This window comes from Oratosquilla oratoria, chromosome 13 (assembly GCF_046742065.1).
Source record: "Oratosquilla oratoria isolate Oo_2021 chromosome 13, ASM4674206v1, whole genome shotgun sequence".
Taxonomy (NCBI): domain Eukaryota; kingdom Metazoa; phylum Arthropoda; class Malacostraca; order Stomatopoda; family Squillidae; genus Oratosquilla; species Oratosquilla oratoria.
This window is the reverse complement of record NC_134789.1, coordinates 33309541-33327710: the sequence shown is the minus strand read 5'-3', so window position 1 is coordinate 33327710 and position 18170 is coordinate 33309541. Positions and strand designations below refer to the sequence as shown.

The following is an 18170-nucleotide window of genomic DNA, read 5'->3' as shown; positions in this document are numbered from 1 at the left end:
GAGTTTGAATGTGTTTGAAATGAGGTGTCCGAGAAGTATGATGGGGGTTACTAGGCTAGATACAGTGAAAAATGAGGAGGTGAGGAGGAGAACAGGGGTGGAAGGGAGTTGGTTGATAGGGTTGATGAAAGAGTATTAGGATGGTTTGGACACATGGAAAGAATGAGTGAAGACTAGTAAAAGAGGTATGGAAGGCAGATGTGGAGGGAGTGAACATGAGGGGACGTCCTAGGATGAGGTGGATGGATGGGGTGAAGGGGGCTTTGGGGAAGAGGGGAATGTCTGTTGAGGAAGGATGGGAGAGGACAGAAGACAGGGGTGAATGGAGAATGGTTGTATATGAATGATGATGTGATGCATGAGGTGGAATGGGCTGGGGGATGGGGGATGAGGTAGTATGTGTGAGCAAAATTTGACGCTGCCCAAAGGGATTTCTCCCAGTCTTCTTTTATGGATGGGGGGACGGAGAGGGGGGTCGCAGATTTAATGAAGCAGCCTTGCTGTGGATGTGCTGTGTCTTGCGACGCTGCTTCTGACCCAGGGCAGTGGACAAGGTGCAGAGATGACCCATCATCCAGGAGGTGCTAAGATAAGAGGGAGGGTGGAGGGGGTGTGGAGTGTATTTAGGGATGGAATGGGTGGGAATGATTTTATGCCTTTTCCTTTTTGGTTACCTCCCTTGTAAGGGGGAAAAAGCCTTGGTATATGTATGTATTACCCTGAGTAAAAGAGAATGAGTAATATAACAGTGACTTTATATCTTATAATGTGAGTAGTATGATGAATCATACATATCAGCCAATACTGCACGTGAGAATTAAACTCATACTGAAGTGGTTAAATATCTAAACTATCCACTTTCAACTTCTTTTAAGACACCTCCAGCTTTCTGCCACTTTCACCTCTTATACATCTCATCACCTCAACCACATTAAATTTCAACTTTATCCTCTGACCCAGCCACAAGCACAGTCTCATCAACTAATGACTGGCTCACCTCCCACTTCTCTCCAGTCTCTCTAACCATCTCAAATCATCCACCCATCACCCTCCCATACTGCCCCATCCATGTACACATTGAACAACCATGATGACATAACACACCTGACATTCACCTTAAACCCCTACCTCTCACCATTCCCAAACCTAACACTATCTATATACCAAGGGCTCGTTTCCCTTTATACAGGAAGTAGCCAAGTCAGAAGAACACACCCACTCTCACCCATCCTGCTTCCATCTACCACCCTTATTTCCCTCTCATTTTAGCTCCTCATGAATGAAAGGTCATGATACAGCCCTGGCACAGTCTCACCTTTACCTTAATTTGCTTTCTCCATTTCTAATTCTTACACACCCTCATAAAAACTCTTGACTGCCCTTGAACAGCTTTCCTCCTATCCCTTACATCTGCAATACCTCCCACAGTTGGTACCTTGTCATAAGCCTTTTCCAAATCCATAAAGGCCCAAAAAACATCCTTAACCTTCGCTAAAGCTCTCGCATACCTGTTTCACTGCAAAAATCTGATCCATACAACCCCAACCTTTCCTAAACCCAAACTGTTCTTCACCAATTACACCCTCTGTTCCTCTTAACCACTTCCATACGGTGACGCTTACGTAGGCGTCATGAGGAGCGAGTGGGTATGCGATGATGCCGACGTCGGCGTCTTGATTATATTTATTGTAGTCATACCTGCGTGACCCTCATTCTCTCTAAACTGGCTTCATCATATTTTCTATGGTTATCAAAATTCACGGGTGAAAGAGAATGAGCGATTGAGCAGCGACTATTTTTTATAATGTGATTATTATGATGCAACATTGCACGTCGGGCAGCTAATGCTGCCAGACGTGCGATGTGCCCTGGAGTGAAGAGGTTAATCCTTTTGATCAAAACCCTCCCATAACCCTTCCCAACTACACTCAAACTGATCCCTCTGAAACTACTTCACTCACTACAATACCCTTTTCCCTTGTAAAGCAAAAGTATACATGCACTCCTCCAGTCCTCCTGCACTCTACCCTCCCTTAGACACACATTAAACCTCACCAGCCAGTCCATCACTGTACCTCTATTCTTCTCACACTGCATGACACCCATCTAACCCAGGTGCCTTACCTGCTCTCATCATTTTAATAACTGTTTGCACCTCTTATTTCTCCATTTTCTTTGTTCACTGTTATTTTCTTGGCGACTCCCACTGCAACCAACATTCCCTCCCTATCCTCCTCCCCATTCAGCAACTCCCTAAAACACACTGCCCATCTTCCCCTTACTGCTGCCTCTTCTGTTATCTCTCCCTCTGCACTTTTTGCCTTTTCTTCTCTACTTGATTTGTCTCCCCTTCCTCTTATTTTCCTTCCAAAACATCTTTTTAATACTTTCTCTCATACTCTTCCCCATTTTACATCGGCCCTCCTTTTTGCTTCCTTTATCTTATGTTTAGCTTTTCTTTTTTCATTGTATCTCTATGTTTCTCTTTCTATTTTGCAACCAGTCCATGAATGCTCATTTCTTCTCTTCTGCAACCTTTTTTGCTTCATCATCCCCCCCACTCACTACCCTTCCTATTCCTTGCCATCACCCTTGTTCCATACACCATCATTGCACATTTTGTTACTCCTTGAAACATCCCCATTCCTCCACTCCTACCTCTACTCTATCCTTCAACATACAACCTATCCAACGACCCCAAATACTTACTGTACAGTAAAACTCTCCACTTTCCTCAGTCCCTCACCCTTCAAACTCATCTCTAACCCACTATCACTCCTTACACATCTCGTCACCTTTTTCCCACATTCAATCTTAACTTTCTCTCACACACCCAAATTCTGCCACCTCCACTAAAACTTCAGTCTCTCCACATAATCAGTCATAAGCACAGTGTCAGCAACTGGCTCATCTCTACCTAGCACTACACTTGATGACCCTTGTCATCTCATCCATATACATGTTGAATTACTACGGCAATATCACAGCCCTGCCATATACTTGAATTATGCTTAAATTTGTGTTCATGTTAAGTTGGTAGTACTGGTGGCCTACCCTGAAGTATTGGTGTACTGCCAAAGTGCAAAATATATTTTTGGACCACAGCCAACTAATGAACTATGAGAACCACTGCAGCAGATGCTTCATGGTAACACATTATATACTGAACTGCTACACACTTGACATAATCAAAAGTATTACTAACACTATCTGAAAGAATAGTACATTATGAGGAAAATTGTGAGGACAACTAGCTGAAAATTACAATACATTTCTTTTTCAGTAAACAAACTTACCTTCCCCTTATAGCTCTGCAGGAACTTGGGTGGAATACAATCATCAGCAATTGCTCTTGCTATGAAATTGCCCAGAACGGTTGGGGCATCAGGTGTATCCAGCACCAGATCAGGTAAATTGTCAAGCAGCATATCATATCCTGTAAACCCAACAGAAATGACTGCCAAACTTCACTATTAATGCTTACTACCTAACTTTCACATTGCATTTGTGAAAAAAAAAAATCTAATTCAGCTGTGGGAAGACCCCATATTTAAGTTTCAATGCAATTTTGAGCATCAAAGGAGCAATCTTTTTTTTATAAATCTAAGAGATGTCCTAATTATTCAATAGGAATTTTTTTTATTTTACATTAATGTTTCCCTAACATAACTCACGAAAAAGTAGAGCATCCAACATGTGCAACTTCAAATTATCAAATACACCATAAACCTTACTTAATACTTATGTACAACAAATCTCGTACCTTTGCTTGAGAGACGAGAAGAAAAAGAGAAGAGAAAAAGAAGGGAAATTAAAAAGAAAATGGAAGAGAAAAAGAAGGGAAATGAAAAAGAAAATGAAAGAAAAAGAAAAGAGAAAAACAAAGAGGGTGATAGAAAGACTACTCTTACCTTCAGCATACTGTGGCTCGTACAATAGGTGGCCATAGAGATCAGCCAAAAGAACACTGGTCATTTCACGATGTGATGGTTTGTGATCCATTGCCAATTCCACTGCAGTCTTAACCACTAGGTGAGCTTTTACCCCACGAACACCAATCTCTTCCAAAGAAAGGAAGGTCTCATGCGTCTCGCCATGGTCGTAGTACTCCGCTACTAGTGAAGATATTTGTTTCTGCAAAAATTATAATTCTATTTAATTTCAAATTCTCTAGTCCTTACAAAGTGAACTCTTAAATTTTTTAACATGCAAAGAATCTTACACACAAAATACTTGGCTAGTTACCGAAATTTCTTCATCAGATCGTTCACAATCTATGACCTTCAGCTTAACATCTTTATTATCCAAACTTTCATCATCATAGTTTGGGTCATGCTGGTCCACTTCTGCCTCAACTAATTCTGACCCAAGAGCACCCCACACACCTTTTCCACCGGCACCACCTGCAAGGAAGAAAAAATAAATAAATAAATATCATGGCAAAGTCATGATGGGGTGTACATTGTTTATTCTTGATTCATAAACATTTTTGAAAAAATATACTTGAATTTAAATATGCAATTAACACTTGCCACGCTGGTACAATTGGAGGTTAAATTGTGCAGATTTACAGCAAACTTCCCCTTAAAGATCAACTGAGGTTTAGATTTCTTTATTTTTTGTTATTTCATGCATGAAAATATAACTTAGAAGTTTGAACACTAAAATGTACATTTCTTGCATCTTATAGTCTTGATTTTATCCAAATAGCATGATCTTAAAAGTGCCTGGTAGCAGACGAACTTTTCAATGTTGTAGTTACATTTTCCACCGCTAGGGCAACTGATGATGTCAGCATTGCCAGCAAGCGACACGACGGGGATTTCACATCGAGTGAAGAAGATTTATTGGATTTGGATGCCCTCTTATGTACCAATGTGGGTACGGTACAAGGATACATGTACAAACCAATTGAGATATCCAAACAAGACTCAACTGACAAAGAAGATGTCGAGAGCACAGACTCTTCAGTGGATGAATGCCCAGAACGAGCAGGAAAAAAGGACTGGCGAGTTTGTCAGAATGCAATACTGCATGCATGCTTTATATACATAAATGCATAACACCAGCAACACCAGACCAGACACACGACCCCGTTGGTTTGTCATCAGACATATTGGTAATCCTTCATTTTATCTATAAACAGTATATCTAATGTTAATGACAGCAAAACCCCACCCCCGCCACACCTTTCTGAGCTGAACACATGACAGAACCCATGGCCATGGGTATAATATAGGCCTATAAAACTTGTTGAATTTCCTCATCCATGACTACTACCATTTCCAGTCTCGAATGCCAAGGTTAAACTTAAAATTGAGCAATTCCAACTTGGTTACATTGTCGATTCCAATCACCAATACAATTCATATACAAATTGACGAAACAACATTTACATTATATATCTGAACAGATTCATGGAAATAGCAGTGCCAAAAATAGATTAATACATCCATGACAATATCACTACCCCTACAAAATCAAAGCCCTGAAACCACCCTCCTCTCCCCCCTCCCCCCTAAAAAAATAATAATAATATAATAAATAATAACAATATAATAATACTTCATGTTCTATTAGTATCGCCATCGGATGGAGGTTCTTCACCAGAACTCCATGATCTAGCTGGCTAATGATTGGTAATATAAATACATTTTCTTCTGACACCACGAAATACACGACGCAACTGGTCCTCAGCCAAAAAATATAGCTCGGGCTACTTTCGCCTGGCCATAATTAGCCAACACGTATCTTTTGGAGTCTGGTACAAATTCATTTTGGCTTAACATATTCAACAGCCTCACGATGTGCTGATAACTTTGTTTACATATTTCGATGATTATATGTCAAAGATCACAGGAAACCAGGGCGATAAAGCTATCTTAATGCATGTATTTATATCGCCAATATTCCTCATATACGTCATTTAGTATATACCTCATTTTCATTTTATATTAATTTCGTATATTATATAATAATTCGCCATTATTTCCATGCCAAAGATTTGAACAGGACCCCGTTACAGTTAGTCTGCACGGAGTTCTCCTGCTTTGGCTTTGAGCCAACTCGTCTATTCCTTCTTTTCCTTTGTAAAGATACAATTTTATTATTGTTTAGTTAGGTCTTCCATGCAACGCTCAGCCTTCAGTATGTGCCATATCCTACTAAACCAACGTCGAATAAATATTTTACGAATGTCAATGCAGAAGAACGCAACAGACGGAAGTTTTGTATAAACACTCGCACTTACGCCACACGGTTGCAACGTTGCCACGTACATCATCCGAACACAATGACCCCTGTCAAGGTCACACAATTCATGGTAAACAATATAGCCTGCATGTACTTTCTTTCTCTATCACAACATCTTTGGCGATTTAAAGCATAAATGTTTATAGGGAAGGGTGCAAGATTAACTTCCACGATGGAACACTATTGTATTAAACATGTATGCATTTCAGGCGGTGCTAGTGCAGGTTTAGCTCACTCGACTTACTCCTACTGGAGGATATGAAGACCCGCGCTTCACCGTCACAATATACAACGAAGACCCAGCTTTGTATAATATCCACATTTGTTTATAATTTGACTATCAGTGTTATATGTGGGCGTTGAATCTCGTCAGATAAAATACTACAGTGCTAATGTCATGAATGGAATTCACTACAATGAAGCCAAATAACTACTGTTGCAGACTACCATTTCCTTTCTGGGTCGAGAAGAGATGTACCATACCCCATTTACTATAGGATTTCCAACATTTATAACATTGTTCCCCCACCCCTTTTAGTCAATGTTGTTCTATATGGACGCTTAAAATTATAGAAATTCTCTCAAGTTATCATTTAGACACTAGTAAGTTCACTTGTAATTGCAGGTAAAATAAAGCATTTATATATACAGTGTGCGTGTGATTCACCATGGTCTTGAATCACGTGCTGGACTCGTGATCGACAGCTATTACCCTTCTGGAGATCTCAGCTCACATACGGTTAGATCTATGGGTAACGCTGACACACACACACACACACACACATACACACACACACACACACACACACACACGAGAGTGGTGCTTTAGAGACAAAAATTCGAACTGGGAAGAAGTGAAAAGTGGCGTCCCGCAAGGCTCTGTATTGGCTCCTTTAATGTTTGCCATATATATAAATGATATGGATGAGGGAGTAAATTATTACATGAACTTCTTTGCTGATGATGCCAAATTACTCAAAAGAATAAGAACAGAAGAAGACTGCAGATCGCTGCAAGATGACCTAGACAAAATATGGGAATGGAGTCGAAGATGTGAGATGAACTTCAACATTTAAAAAATGTAGCATAATGGAATTTGGAAAAAGTAAAAATAGATTATCGGGACAGTATAAAATTGGAAACAAAAGTAAAAAAAAGTCTATTCAGAAAGGGACCTAGGAGTAATCATCTCAAGTGACTTGACACCTGTTAAACATGTCAAGTTATTTGGAGAGACTTATAACTTGCTGAGATCAATGAAAGTGGCCCTCGACTACATAGATGAGGAGATGGTAAAAAAAAATAGTTGTTACACTGATAAGACCTAAACTAGAATATGCTGCAACACTGTGGGCACCTAGCACAAAGAACATAAGAAAATTAGAAAGAATTCAAAGAGCAGTGACAAAAATTGCACCTACACTGGCAAATCTGACATACGAACAAAGATTGGAGAAATTATATCCGTCAACACTGGAACAGAGAAGAGAAAGAGGTAATTTGTTGACCATTTTTAGAATTATGAAAGGGATGGAAATCCTTGATAGAGACGACTTATTAAAGTGGGACAGAAGAGAAACAAGGGCCACGAAATGAAACTAAAGAAAGACAGTTACAGAAGAGACCTGTAACTGGAACAAACTGAATGGAGAAACAGTGAATGCCAGAACTATACACAATTTTAAGAATAAACTGGATGTGGAGAGATACGAAAACAGGTCACTATGAGCATAGCTCTCGTCCCGTAAAATACAACTAGGTAAATATACACACACACACAGTGAAGCATAAAAGAAGATACTTCATGGTAGCATGTCACCCAAAAGACAAGAGCTTGGAATGAAGCTCACGAAATGTTTTTTGACAATTCTTCTAGAGAAAATTATTGAACAAAGTAGCAATTTAGTCCTTAGTGATTTTCATTGTGGCGAGGTCAACTAGGAGAAATGAGAAACAAGTGTCAAAGCAATTACTGGGGTAGGTAGAGAACACTGATCCAATGGGTAAAGCAAGTGACCTGGGTAAGAGATGATATTCCCACGAGATTAGATATGCTACTAACCAAAGATCCAGACATATTCAGCTCCTTGAACTATCTTTGCCCCATAGGAAGATATGACCATGTAATAACTGAATTTCAGCTGGAGGGTAAGGAAACAGCTAAGGAATAAATCACACAGGGAAGAGATACTCGATTTTGGGAAGGCGGATTACTTAGGGTTGAAGAAATTCTTTTAAGAAGTAAACTGGGAGGGTTCATGAATACCACAGAGATAATGAGGAAATTGGAAATCTTTGACATTTACTACATGGAAGTGAACAAACAAGTGTCAAAGATTTGTGGAAGGAAGAAGAAACAGGATTGGTTTAACAAAAGGTGCAAGATTGAAAAAAACTAGGGCCATGACATGGGTAAATGGAAAAGCTTAAAAGATAGAAACTACACAAGAATCTGCAGGGAGGAAAAAAGTAATTCTGAAAGGTGTTGTAGATATATACAAAGATGAACCAAAACTTTTACGATGGTAAATTGAGATACTGAAGAAATCACCAAGCTAAATTGAGTGGTGAGGTCTTTGAGGCAAGAATAACGAACCAAAGTTTCCAATCTGTCTTCACAAAGGAGAGCAATTTTTTTTTGAGGAAAGCAGAGTAAGAATTCAGTTTTGGATGATCAATCTTTTGGGATCATTGGATGTGACAAAAGCTTTGGAACCTGATGGAATCTCAAACTGGACACTTAAAGAATGTAAGGAACAACTGGCATACACGATTCACAATCTTACTTTATGGTCATTGAAAAATGGCTGTGTCACTTGATCGGAAAAGGGCTAATTTGGTACCAATTCACAAAGGTGGAAGTAAGGTGACACCACTAAATTTTAAGCCAGTATCACTGACCAGCAAATTAGTAAAATTATGGCAAAGGATTGTGAAAGATCAATGAACCAAATATCTAAGATATGAACATTCTTAGAGACAGTCAGTTTGGATTAAGATCTTGAAGGCCATGTGTTGAACCTTAAGCTTTTACTCTAGAGTAAGGGGTGGGTGGACCGTGTGTACCTAAACCTAGAGAAGGCTTTTGATAAAATACCTCATAGTCAACTTGTGGAAATTTATCATATTGGAGGACTAAGAGGCAAACTACTCAAATGGATGAAAGATTTTTTTTTATGGGCCCACAAGGGCAGTAATAAAGGATAAGATGTCAAGACGGAGTGCAGTTATAAGCAGAGATAAGGTTCAGTGTTTCTTGTCTTATGTCAAAGACTTGATGGAAGGTAAAACAAACTATGCTAATATGATTGCCGATGCAAAAATCACGAGAAAAGTGGAAAAACAAGGAATGTATACTATTGTACAAAGATGTCGACACTTTTTGCATGGAGCCAAGCCAAATGAATTTCAGTACCAAAAAATGTAAATTACTGGAAATAGGCAATAGCTGCAAAAGACCACATTTAAACTATTCCTTGGGAAATGAACCGTTACAAAAGTTAACGAGGAGAAAGATTTATTTCTTGTCTTATGTCAAAGACATGATGGAAGGTAAAACAAACTATGCTAATATGTTTGCTGATACAAAAATCACAAGAAAAGTGGAAAACAAGGAATGTATACTATTGTACAAAGATGTAGACACTTTTTGCATGGAGCCAAGGCAAATGAATTTCAGTACCAAAAATTGTAAGTTACTGGAAATAGGCAATAGCTGCAAAAGACCACATTTAAACTATTCCTTGGGAAATGAACCATTACAAAAGTTATCGAGGAGAAAGATTTAGGAGTGTTGATACAGTAAAAGACCTGTCAACTGACAGATATCAACAGGATTTGGGAGAGAGACACAGACTGCTGCAGAAGATTAAAATGGCTTTTGAATAAAGAGTTGGGAAAAACAAAAATCACCAAAACCTTGATCTTATGGATGAAGAGACAAAAAAAAAAAAAAATCAAAACCCTGATCAGTCCAAGACTGGAATATGCATCAGTGGTATGGTCCCCACACAGAGTGAAAGATATAAGCAAGATTGAGAGGATACAAAGAGCCAGGTACAACCAAACTGGTCCTCAGCCTGGCAGATAAGCCATACGAGTAAAGAATAAAAGCACTGGGTTTACCAACTTTGGACTGATCAGGGTTTTGAGTATTTTTTTTTTCAGGATTTTTTTTTCATCACCTCTTCATGTATATAGTGAAAAGCCATTTTAATCTTCTGCAGCAGTCTGTACGTCCCTCCCACATTCCTGTTGACATGTCTGTCAGGTGACAAGTTGTCATTTATCAATACCCCTAAATCTCTCCTCTTTTTTTTGTATTGGGTTCACTTCCCTATGAATAGTTTAAAGATGGTCTTTTGCAGCTATTTCCAATTTCCAGTACTATGCATTTTTTATGAAATTAATTTCCCATTCTTGGCTCCATGCAAAAATAGGGTCTAGATTTTATTGCAATAGTGTACTTTCCTCATTGTCTTTCACTTATTACTTTTGCATAAACAAATGTTAGTATAGCTTGTACCTTCCCTCAAGTCTTTGACAAAACAAAAAACAAGAAACATTATTGGTGCAGGCACTGAACTTTATGGAACTCTGCTCTTTGTGACGTCTTATCCTTTATTACTGTCTTCGTGTATCTTCTCTTCAAAAAAACTTTCATACACTTGAGTAGTTTGCCTCTTTGTCCAAGAATTTCTACACAAGTCAACTGTAAGGTACTTTATCAAAAGCCTTCTCTAGATAGAGGTACAGTCTACTCCCCCCCTCAGATATACAGTGTCTACCCACCCCACTCTCCTACAGCACATCAATCACTCTCGAGTAACAGCTTACAATGTTCGCCAGAATGACTACTGGATCTCAATCCAAACCGTCAGAATGTTCGTATCTTAAAGAGATATTACGTCTATTGACCTTTCATAATCCTTCGACATAATTTCACTATTGCACTGGTCTGTGATACCAGCCTACAATTTATTGGCGACTCATTACTACCTTTGCGACATGGTACCACATTTGCCCTATTCCAATCAAGTGGCACTATGCCTTCTTTCATCAAACAACCAATAAGACTGGACATTGTCCGCTAGTTGCTCCCTACATTCTTATATCCAGTTTTATAGTCATGTCCTGCAACTTTTGCCACATCCAATAATCCCAAAAAGAGCACTTCCCTCACTTCTACTGTTCTAGATAATACGGGTGTTAGGTGTTAACACGAGCTGAAACCCAACGGTAGGGATCTAATTACTATCAATGTAAATGGAGCTTTGGAGGATTACCAGAGTACTGATTTGTGATGATAGAATGATAAATAGAATCACCACAATTATCCCTTTACGTGCAGAGATTTCAACATTAATGTGTGGATCTGATCCGTATGAACGACCCCAGTGTCCATTAGAACTGACTGCATGGTTACATGCAGATACAAAGTTGAAAGTACGCTAATCAACATAATATTTATTCATGAAGTCTTATATAATTTGTTTTGTTTTTATGCCGTCACTATTATCATTCAATTTATTCTCATTTTTCCTTACAATTCTGGGGGGTTACCGATTTTTAAGGGAGCCTAGGTTTTACTGGTGAGGACTAAGTACCCTAACACCCCGCCCTGACAAAAGGTGATGGAAAGTGAAGACAAGGTGCCTGAAGGCCAAAGAGATTTCCGTTCAGTGACATTTGTGGAATAGCCTAAAAGTCTTTATCGTAAAAATTGAAAATACAAAAAAAAAAAAAAATATATATAGAAATAAATTATAATAGTATATTATTATTATATAATCAAGCTTGACTGCAGGCAGCAACGAGCGTAGCTTTATCAGTTCATAAACATTTGGTTATCACAATCTGGTACAGATTAGTTTCTTTCACTACCATGATTATTTGTAATACAGCTTCATGGCGAACAGCAGCAGCAGCAGAAAAAGATGCGAGTCTGTCGTACGTCGTGTTCCACATACTACGTGTCGAGAGGCGCGCGCGCTCGAACCACGTGGCTCTACTGCGCAATTTCTGCCCAACCTTCCCCTCCACACCTCCATCTGAACACAGACGCGTCATTTGTGTCTATTTCCAAGGCATAAAGATAACGGCTTCCATTAGTCACTCTTGTTTTAACACTCGCTTAAATATGTTTTATTCCATTCCAATTTCCGACTTATGTTAATAATTTCGTCTGCCCCACACACCATTTCACCCTACATACAGCTCGTAAGAAAAATGCTCACACCCATAATGAAAAAAAAATCCTCAAAACTGAAATAAAAATATCTTGTAAGTTATCAACTTCACTGTTACGATTATATTGCACCTACACATCTACATTATTTACAATCACACACATATAAACAAATATTACATTATAAATAGGTTTAATTATGTGGAATTTAAGAAAAAAAACTTTTCCTTGCAACTATTCAATATTTAAATTGACTAGGACATTAAAGGCTGTAATTAAACAATTGTACTTACGGAACAGTGAACATATAATTGCAAATAAAATATGTGATACATGAAATTGTGAGCATTTGTCTTTTTTCATTTGAGGATGTGACGATGACATGCGAGCATTTGCACCCACATTATTTATCGTGTTATCTCAGTTGTTCAAATATTACCACATTACTATCCACTCGTTCATCCAGTAGAGATGTCCCCCGACATGATCAGCTACCATATACACACACACACACACACACACGCACGCACGCACATATAGTTCGCTATGTATTATTTACGGGTTCACACCCGTATTTACCATATTTCAAACTAAAAACTAAATATAACCAACAATACTAGTCACCTTCCCGAGTTTTTACTTCTGCATCCTGTTGCAATAGGGAAACTTCACCTACGTAATATACCCAGAATGTACACATACAAGTCTCAACAATATCAATATCTACTCTGAATTAAACTGAACCACGGTAGCATAACTACAACTGACCAAATCAAGAATGAGCACAGCAAAATAGTCATCGTATCTTATTTCAAGAGTTCATTGGTTTCTAGTTCATTCTATTTAGTATTATGCACGACTTATATTACGAAAGCCTACGAAGAAACGAGTATCTGTATATGACGAAAGGCTATATAGGGAAAATTATAATAACGATGCATATCATATTTGCCTCAATACGATAAACTGACTAAGTATAGATATCACAATATTCAACACTTGTTCACAAGAGGTTCTCAGATCACGCGAGTGGGCGGATTGACGTGCCTACTGTAATTAATCAGCTCCTCTTTCGGAGCTTGAATACGTTGAGGGCTGAAGAAGTGGCAAAGTTATATGGTGTATAGCTTGTGGCCCCTTTGTTCATTAAGATTTTCAAGAACTCGAAATAGTTAAGTGAAATTGGTTATTCAGTCTAAATACAGATGGACTTCACTCCTACATAACTCATTTCATATTTAAGTTTATACGTGTGCGCGTGCGCACACACACACAGGTGTTCATATACATGTTACTGGCAATCAATTCCTGAACACTTGTCATTTGGTTGACTGTACTTGAGTTAGAAATTTAAAGAAATCCTTCATTATTTGCATTAATAAATTTATTTAACTGGCCTTCACCAATAACCCATAGCACTTGTTGCATTTCGTATTGTTCAAATCCTCATAAAACAAGATCAGTAAGTTCTGGCCCTTTGCTTGTTAGCCTAGCACGTCCCCACACCCTTTGGTTATGTGCCTGGCAACAATGTTTTATCTAGCGGCAGTGCGACTGTTCTTACGTAAGTACTTGCCAACCAGTTATAAAAGCCTGTTGCACAATGCATATGCTGGATCACCTACCAACATTGGTGAAACTACCGTCCACTCAACTGCATTCGCACGCTACAACAAGTGCGCAAAAACTACCTGTTTCATGTATCATGCGTCATCCGGCTCACCTTTGCCGCCTGCCCCCAAAGGTTTAACGGAACTGCGAGAACATGAATGCGAAGCAATGCGCTCGAGCCGAATCAACTACGCGCTAAGGAATCCAACACCAACGGTACAGTCCTTCACTTTCCCCAAAGCCTCCTTTGCAGGCAGGCTCGAGTAACAAGTCGTTTGAATCTAATAACGCAAGTTTTGGCGCCCCTCCCCCGGCAATCCACTCGGTCTCTTTTATGAAATGCTCTGGTTGTTACATCACACGACCGTCACCGCTGCGTGCACTAAATCGAGCTCACAAGCAGTGTACACCAGGCAACACCCACGAGCCGTATTTGGAAGATGGAGTCCGTTTTCCCGCTTTTCTCCTCAGTGATCCCTTCAATAGCTTAGCAATTGGAAGCTTTATGTGAGCACCCTGCAATTTATTTGAGGATGAATTGGAAGTTGGAGCTCAGAATCCAACAACCGGTATTGCAGTGAAAGAGTCGAAACGTAGATACAACTAAACAAATAAAAGATGGAAATGTCAACATGTACATGACATCTATCGTCTGGACTTAGCATTTTGTGTAGCTCTAGAAGTATAAGAGGGCTTTATGATGCCCTTGATCAAAAGTTACTTGATCTAGTCACAAGCAAGCCCTGTATGGTATGTCTTACACAAGCCGTCAGCCCGACACTTCTGTCCAGAAATGACAGATAAACCCAGTGTATACTTCTTCCTTGTAATTAGGCAATTGAAAATCTAGCGAGCATGCTATCAACACTTTATTCCAGCTATCACCAAGTTTAAGAAGGAAATAGGCAAGAATTGGTTTACTAATAGGGTGGTCGATGAATGGAATAAACTTAGTAACCATGTAGTAAGCGCTGAAACTATCAGTTGTTTTAAAAAACGATTAGACAACTTTATGGATGGGGATGACAGGTGGTGATGGATACGGAGCTGCCTAGTGTAGGCCTTATGGTATTTTGCAGTCTCCTTTATTTCTTATGTTCTTAATTCTAAGGATGGTATTCTCCAATAACACTATTTTGCTGCTTTGTCAAACCCAAAAATCACATACGAAGTGATAAATCTATGTATTTTAGTGGCTCTGGATATATATTTATATTATTGTCATTAGACAAACTACATCGATTTACTGCTACTAATCTGATTGATATTTCTTCCTTATATTATTTCCTTTTGTGACTAATATTCGCAAATGTTCTTACTTCATATATTCCGTTGTTTCCTATCCAGGTCTTCCCTGCTCCAGTTACAGCTGCTGATACCAAACTGCTTGATTTTAATCAAATTAATATTTGACTAAAGCAACTTATCTCTAAAGGTTCCAATAACTTTCCTCATCCACTCATTACCAATCTGGTTTCTGTTTGACAGTTTGATTCAGCCTTACACCAGTATATCTATTAAATTCCCTTAGAATATACCACACTGATGGCCTGTAGATGCTGTACACTTACTTGAACTATACAATCAATCATGTCTGTTGCAGGAGACCTATGGCTCCCAGGTATGGTCACTGGAAGGATTCATAATTCACTCAACTAGGGCAATTTGATTTCGTGTCTGGCCCTATTCAGTGTTGGGATGTTTTAATGTTGGGTGGTGAATGAAAATGTGCCAATGCAATTCTTAATTCTCCTTAGGACTAATTTTTTGGGGGAGGGATTTTCTTTGTGGGGCCGATGTCTAGGGGGTGTTGGTGGAGTATCGAGTTTGATGGTCTATCTTAAGAGCTTGTTTAAACCAAATATAACGGTACTTATGTGTGGTCTGTAATCTATCCATATATCAATATCTTTCTTCCCTTTTACAAGGTAGACAGCCATCCAAGACATGCTAGCCACACCAACCCATCAACCATTTCCTTTTTATCTTAGCTCCTTGTGGATAAAGGGTCATTCCTTGTCTCATGACCCCTGCTACCTGGGTCAGACCCAATGCAGCAAGACACAGCAAATCCATCTCATTACCTCAAATTCACTCCCTCCATCTCAGCTTTCCACACTGTTTTTGTTAATCTTTCCATGTCCCCAAACCAACCCAATAATCTCCCATCAGCCCAATCTACCAGCTCCCTCTCCACCACCACTCCTCCTCAACCTCACCTCGTTTCTCGCTCTATCCAACCTTGTAATCCCCATCGTACTTCTCAGACACCATTTCAACTGCATTGAAACTTCTCCTTTCTGACTTTAAGGTCCAAGTCTCTACCCCATACACAAAGGATTACAAAGGATTACAAAGGCGGAGCATGCCGACAGGAGACCTTTCGATCCATATCTAGGTCGGATGCGAAAAAAAAATCATATTAATGATAAAATAATAAATAAAAACTATGATAATGTAAATAACAAATAAAATACATAAATAAATGCATAGGCACAACCATCCCTTCATATAATCTCTTCGCATCCACTATCAAATGACTTTCTCGTGATATTTTCCAATCGAGCGAGCGAGAGAGAGCGAGAGCGAGAGCGAGAGCGAGAGAGAGAGAGAGAGAGAGAGAGAGAGAGAGAGAGAGAGAGAGAGAGAGAGAGAGAGAGAGAGAGAGAGAGAGAGAGAGAGAGAGAGAGAGAGAGAGAGAGAGAGAGAGAGAGAGAGAGAGAGAGAGAGAGAGAGAGAGAGAGAGAGAGAGAGAGAGAGAGAGAGAGAGAGAGAGAGAGGAGAGAGAGAGACGGGAAAGTCCGAGAGAAGGAGGTAGAGAGGAAAAGGCGAAGAGAGGAGTGGTGAGACGATGTAAAGGAGTGAGGAGGAGAGGAGGTGTGAGAACGTAGAGAAGTGGAGTGAACACGAGAGGAGAGAGGATAGAGACGAAGCGAGAGAAGGAGAGAAGAGGAGAGGTAAAAAAAAAAAAAAAAAAGGATCGAATAGAGAAAGTGACGAGAAATGAGGAGCAGTGGCAAGAGGAGGGCGAGGAGCGAAAAGTTAGGAAGCGCGAAGAAGATACGAGAGAAAAAAAAATGAGATAGAGATGTATCAGCCATCTGATCAGCAATAACTGCGTTTCTATCCTTCCAGATGCATCAGAAGTACAGCCAGGGGGGGGGGGTCATGCAGAATAAATACATATGTGACAACTGTATGAAGACAGTTCCAAAACGTTATCCCACTGGTCGACAAATTTTTGTGCACGTCACCACATTTTTTTTTTCAAAAGCTACGTGCGTATTTATAGTTCTGATGGGTATCTTCTGAAGAAGCACGTCAAATTTACAGTGCCAGTGACGAAACAAACTAAATTACATTAAGTTTTAATTAATTGTATCATAGAATACGTTGAATACCTTCGGCCTTCCACCGAAACCTCATACCACCCCCACCCCCATCTCGACATCGCGCCATAATTTGCGAACTAGATAGAGAAAAGTCGGTAAAGTAATTTAATATTTATACAAAAGCCTTGACTATATATGCAACATTCATTGCTCCAAAACATCTAACTTAGCCACAGGAACAACAATTCCTCTTTCACATGAAGTGGGGATGACAACAGTGCCAGATGCTCTACGTGCTATAAAAAGCAGTACGGTGGTACACGTGCCGGGACGCACATACTCGAGTTTCGACCTTCCACTGTACGTGGCCAGCGGAACATAGTGCAAATCCGTACAACTGAAGCCGAGGCCTCGCATTTCCGAAAAATATAGGTGTGGGGCAAATTATGAATAATGACACGAGTTTACATTATACACCATATATATATATATATATATATATATATATATATATATATATATATATATATATATATATATTCATTTCTGCATTGCAAAAATAATCACAAAAACATGTGACTAAATTATCATGCAGAAACCACATGGAAATTAAGTACGGAATACTAATCGTTTTCATCTATTACATCTTTGGACTACAATAAAGAGAAATAGAACAATATTTATACAGAAATAAGAAATTTGGGGAAGGTAACAGCCTCAAAGGCTTTTTCCCCCTTACATCGGGGATAGCCAAAAAGAAAAAGGCATAGAAACCACTCCCACCCATT

General features: G+C 39.2%; 1 protein-coding gene across 1 annotated transcript in view; it reads right to left on the bottom strand.

The window, feature by feature from the left end:
* Nucleotides 1–18170, bottom strand: part of Pdcd4 (Programmed cell death 4) — a 47532-nt gene that overhangs the window by 25092 nt on the left and 4270 nt on the right. Inside the window, exons 2-4 of the mRNA XM_076196995.1 lie at nt 4246–4403; nt 3912–4134; nt 3297–3436 (exon numbers count right to left, since the gene is read on the bottom strand). Of these exons, the coding sequence (XP_076053110.1) occupies nt 3297–3436; nt 3912–4134; nt 4246–4403 (521 nt within the window). The remainder of the gene's footprint in view (nt 1–3296; nt 3437–3911; nt 4135–4245; nt 4404–18170) is intronic.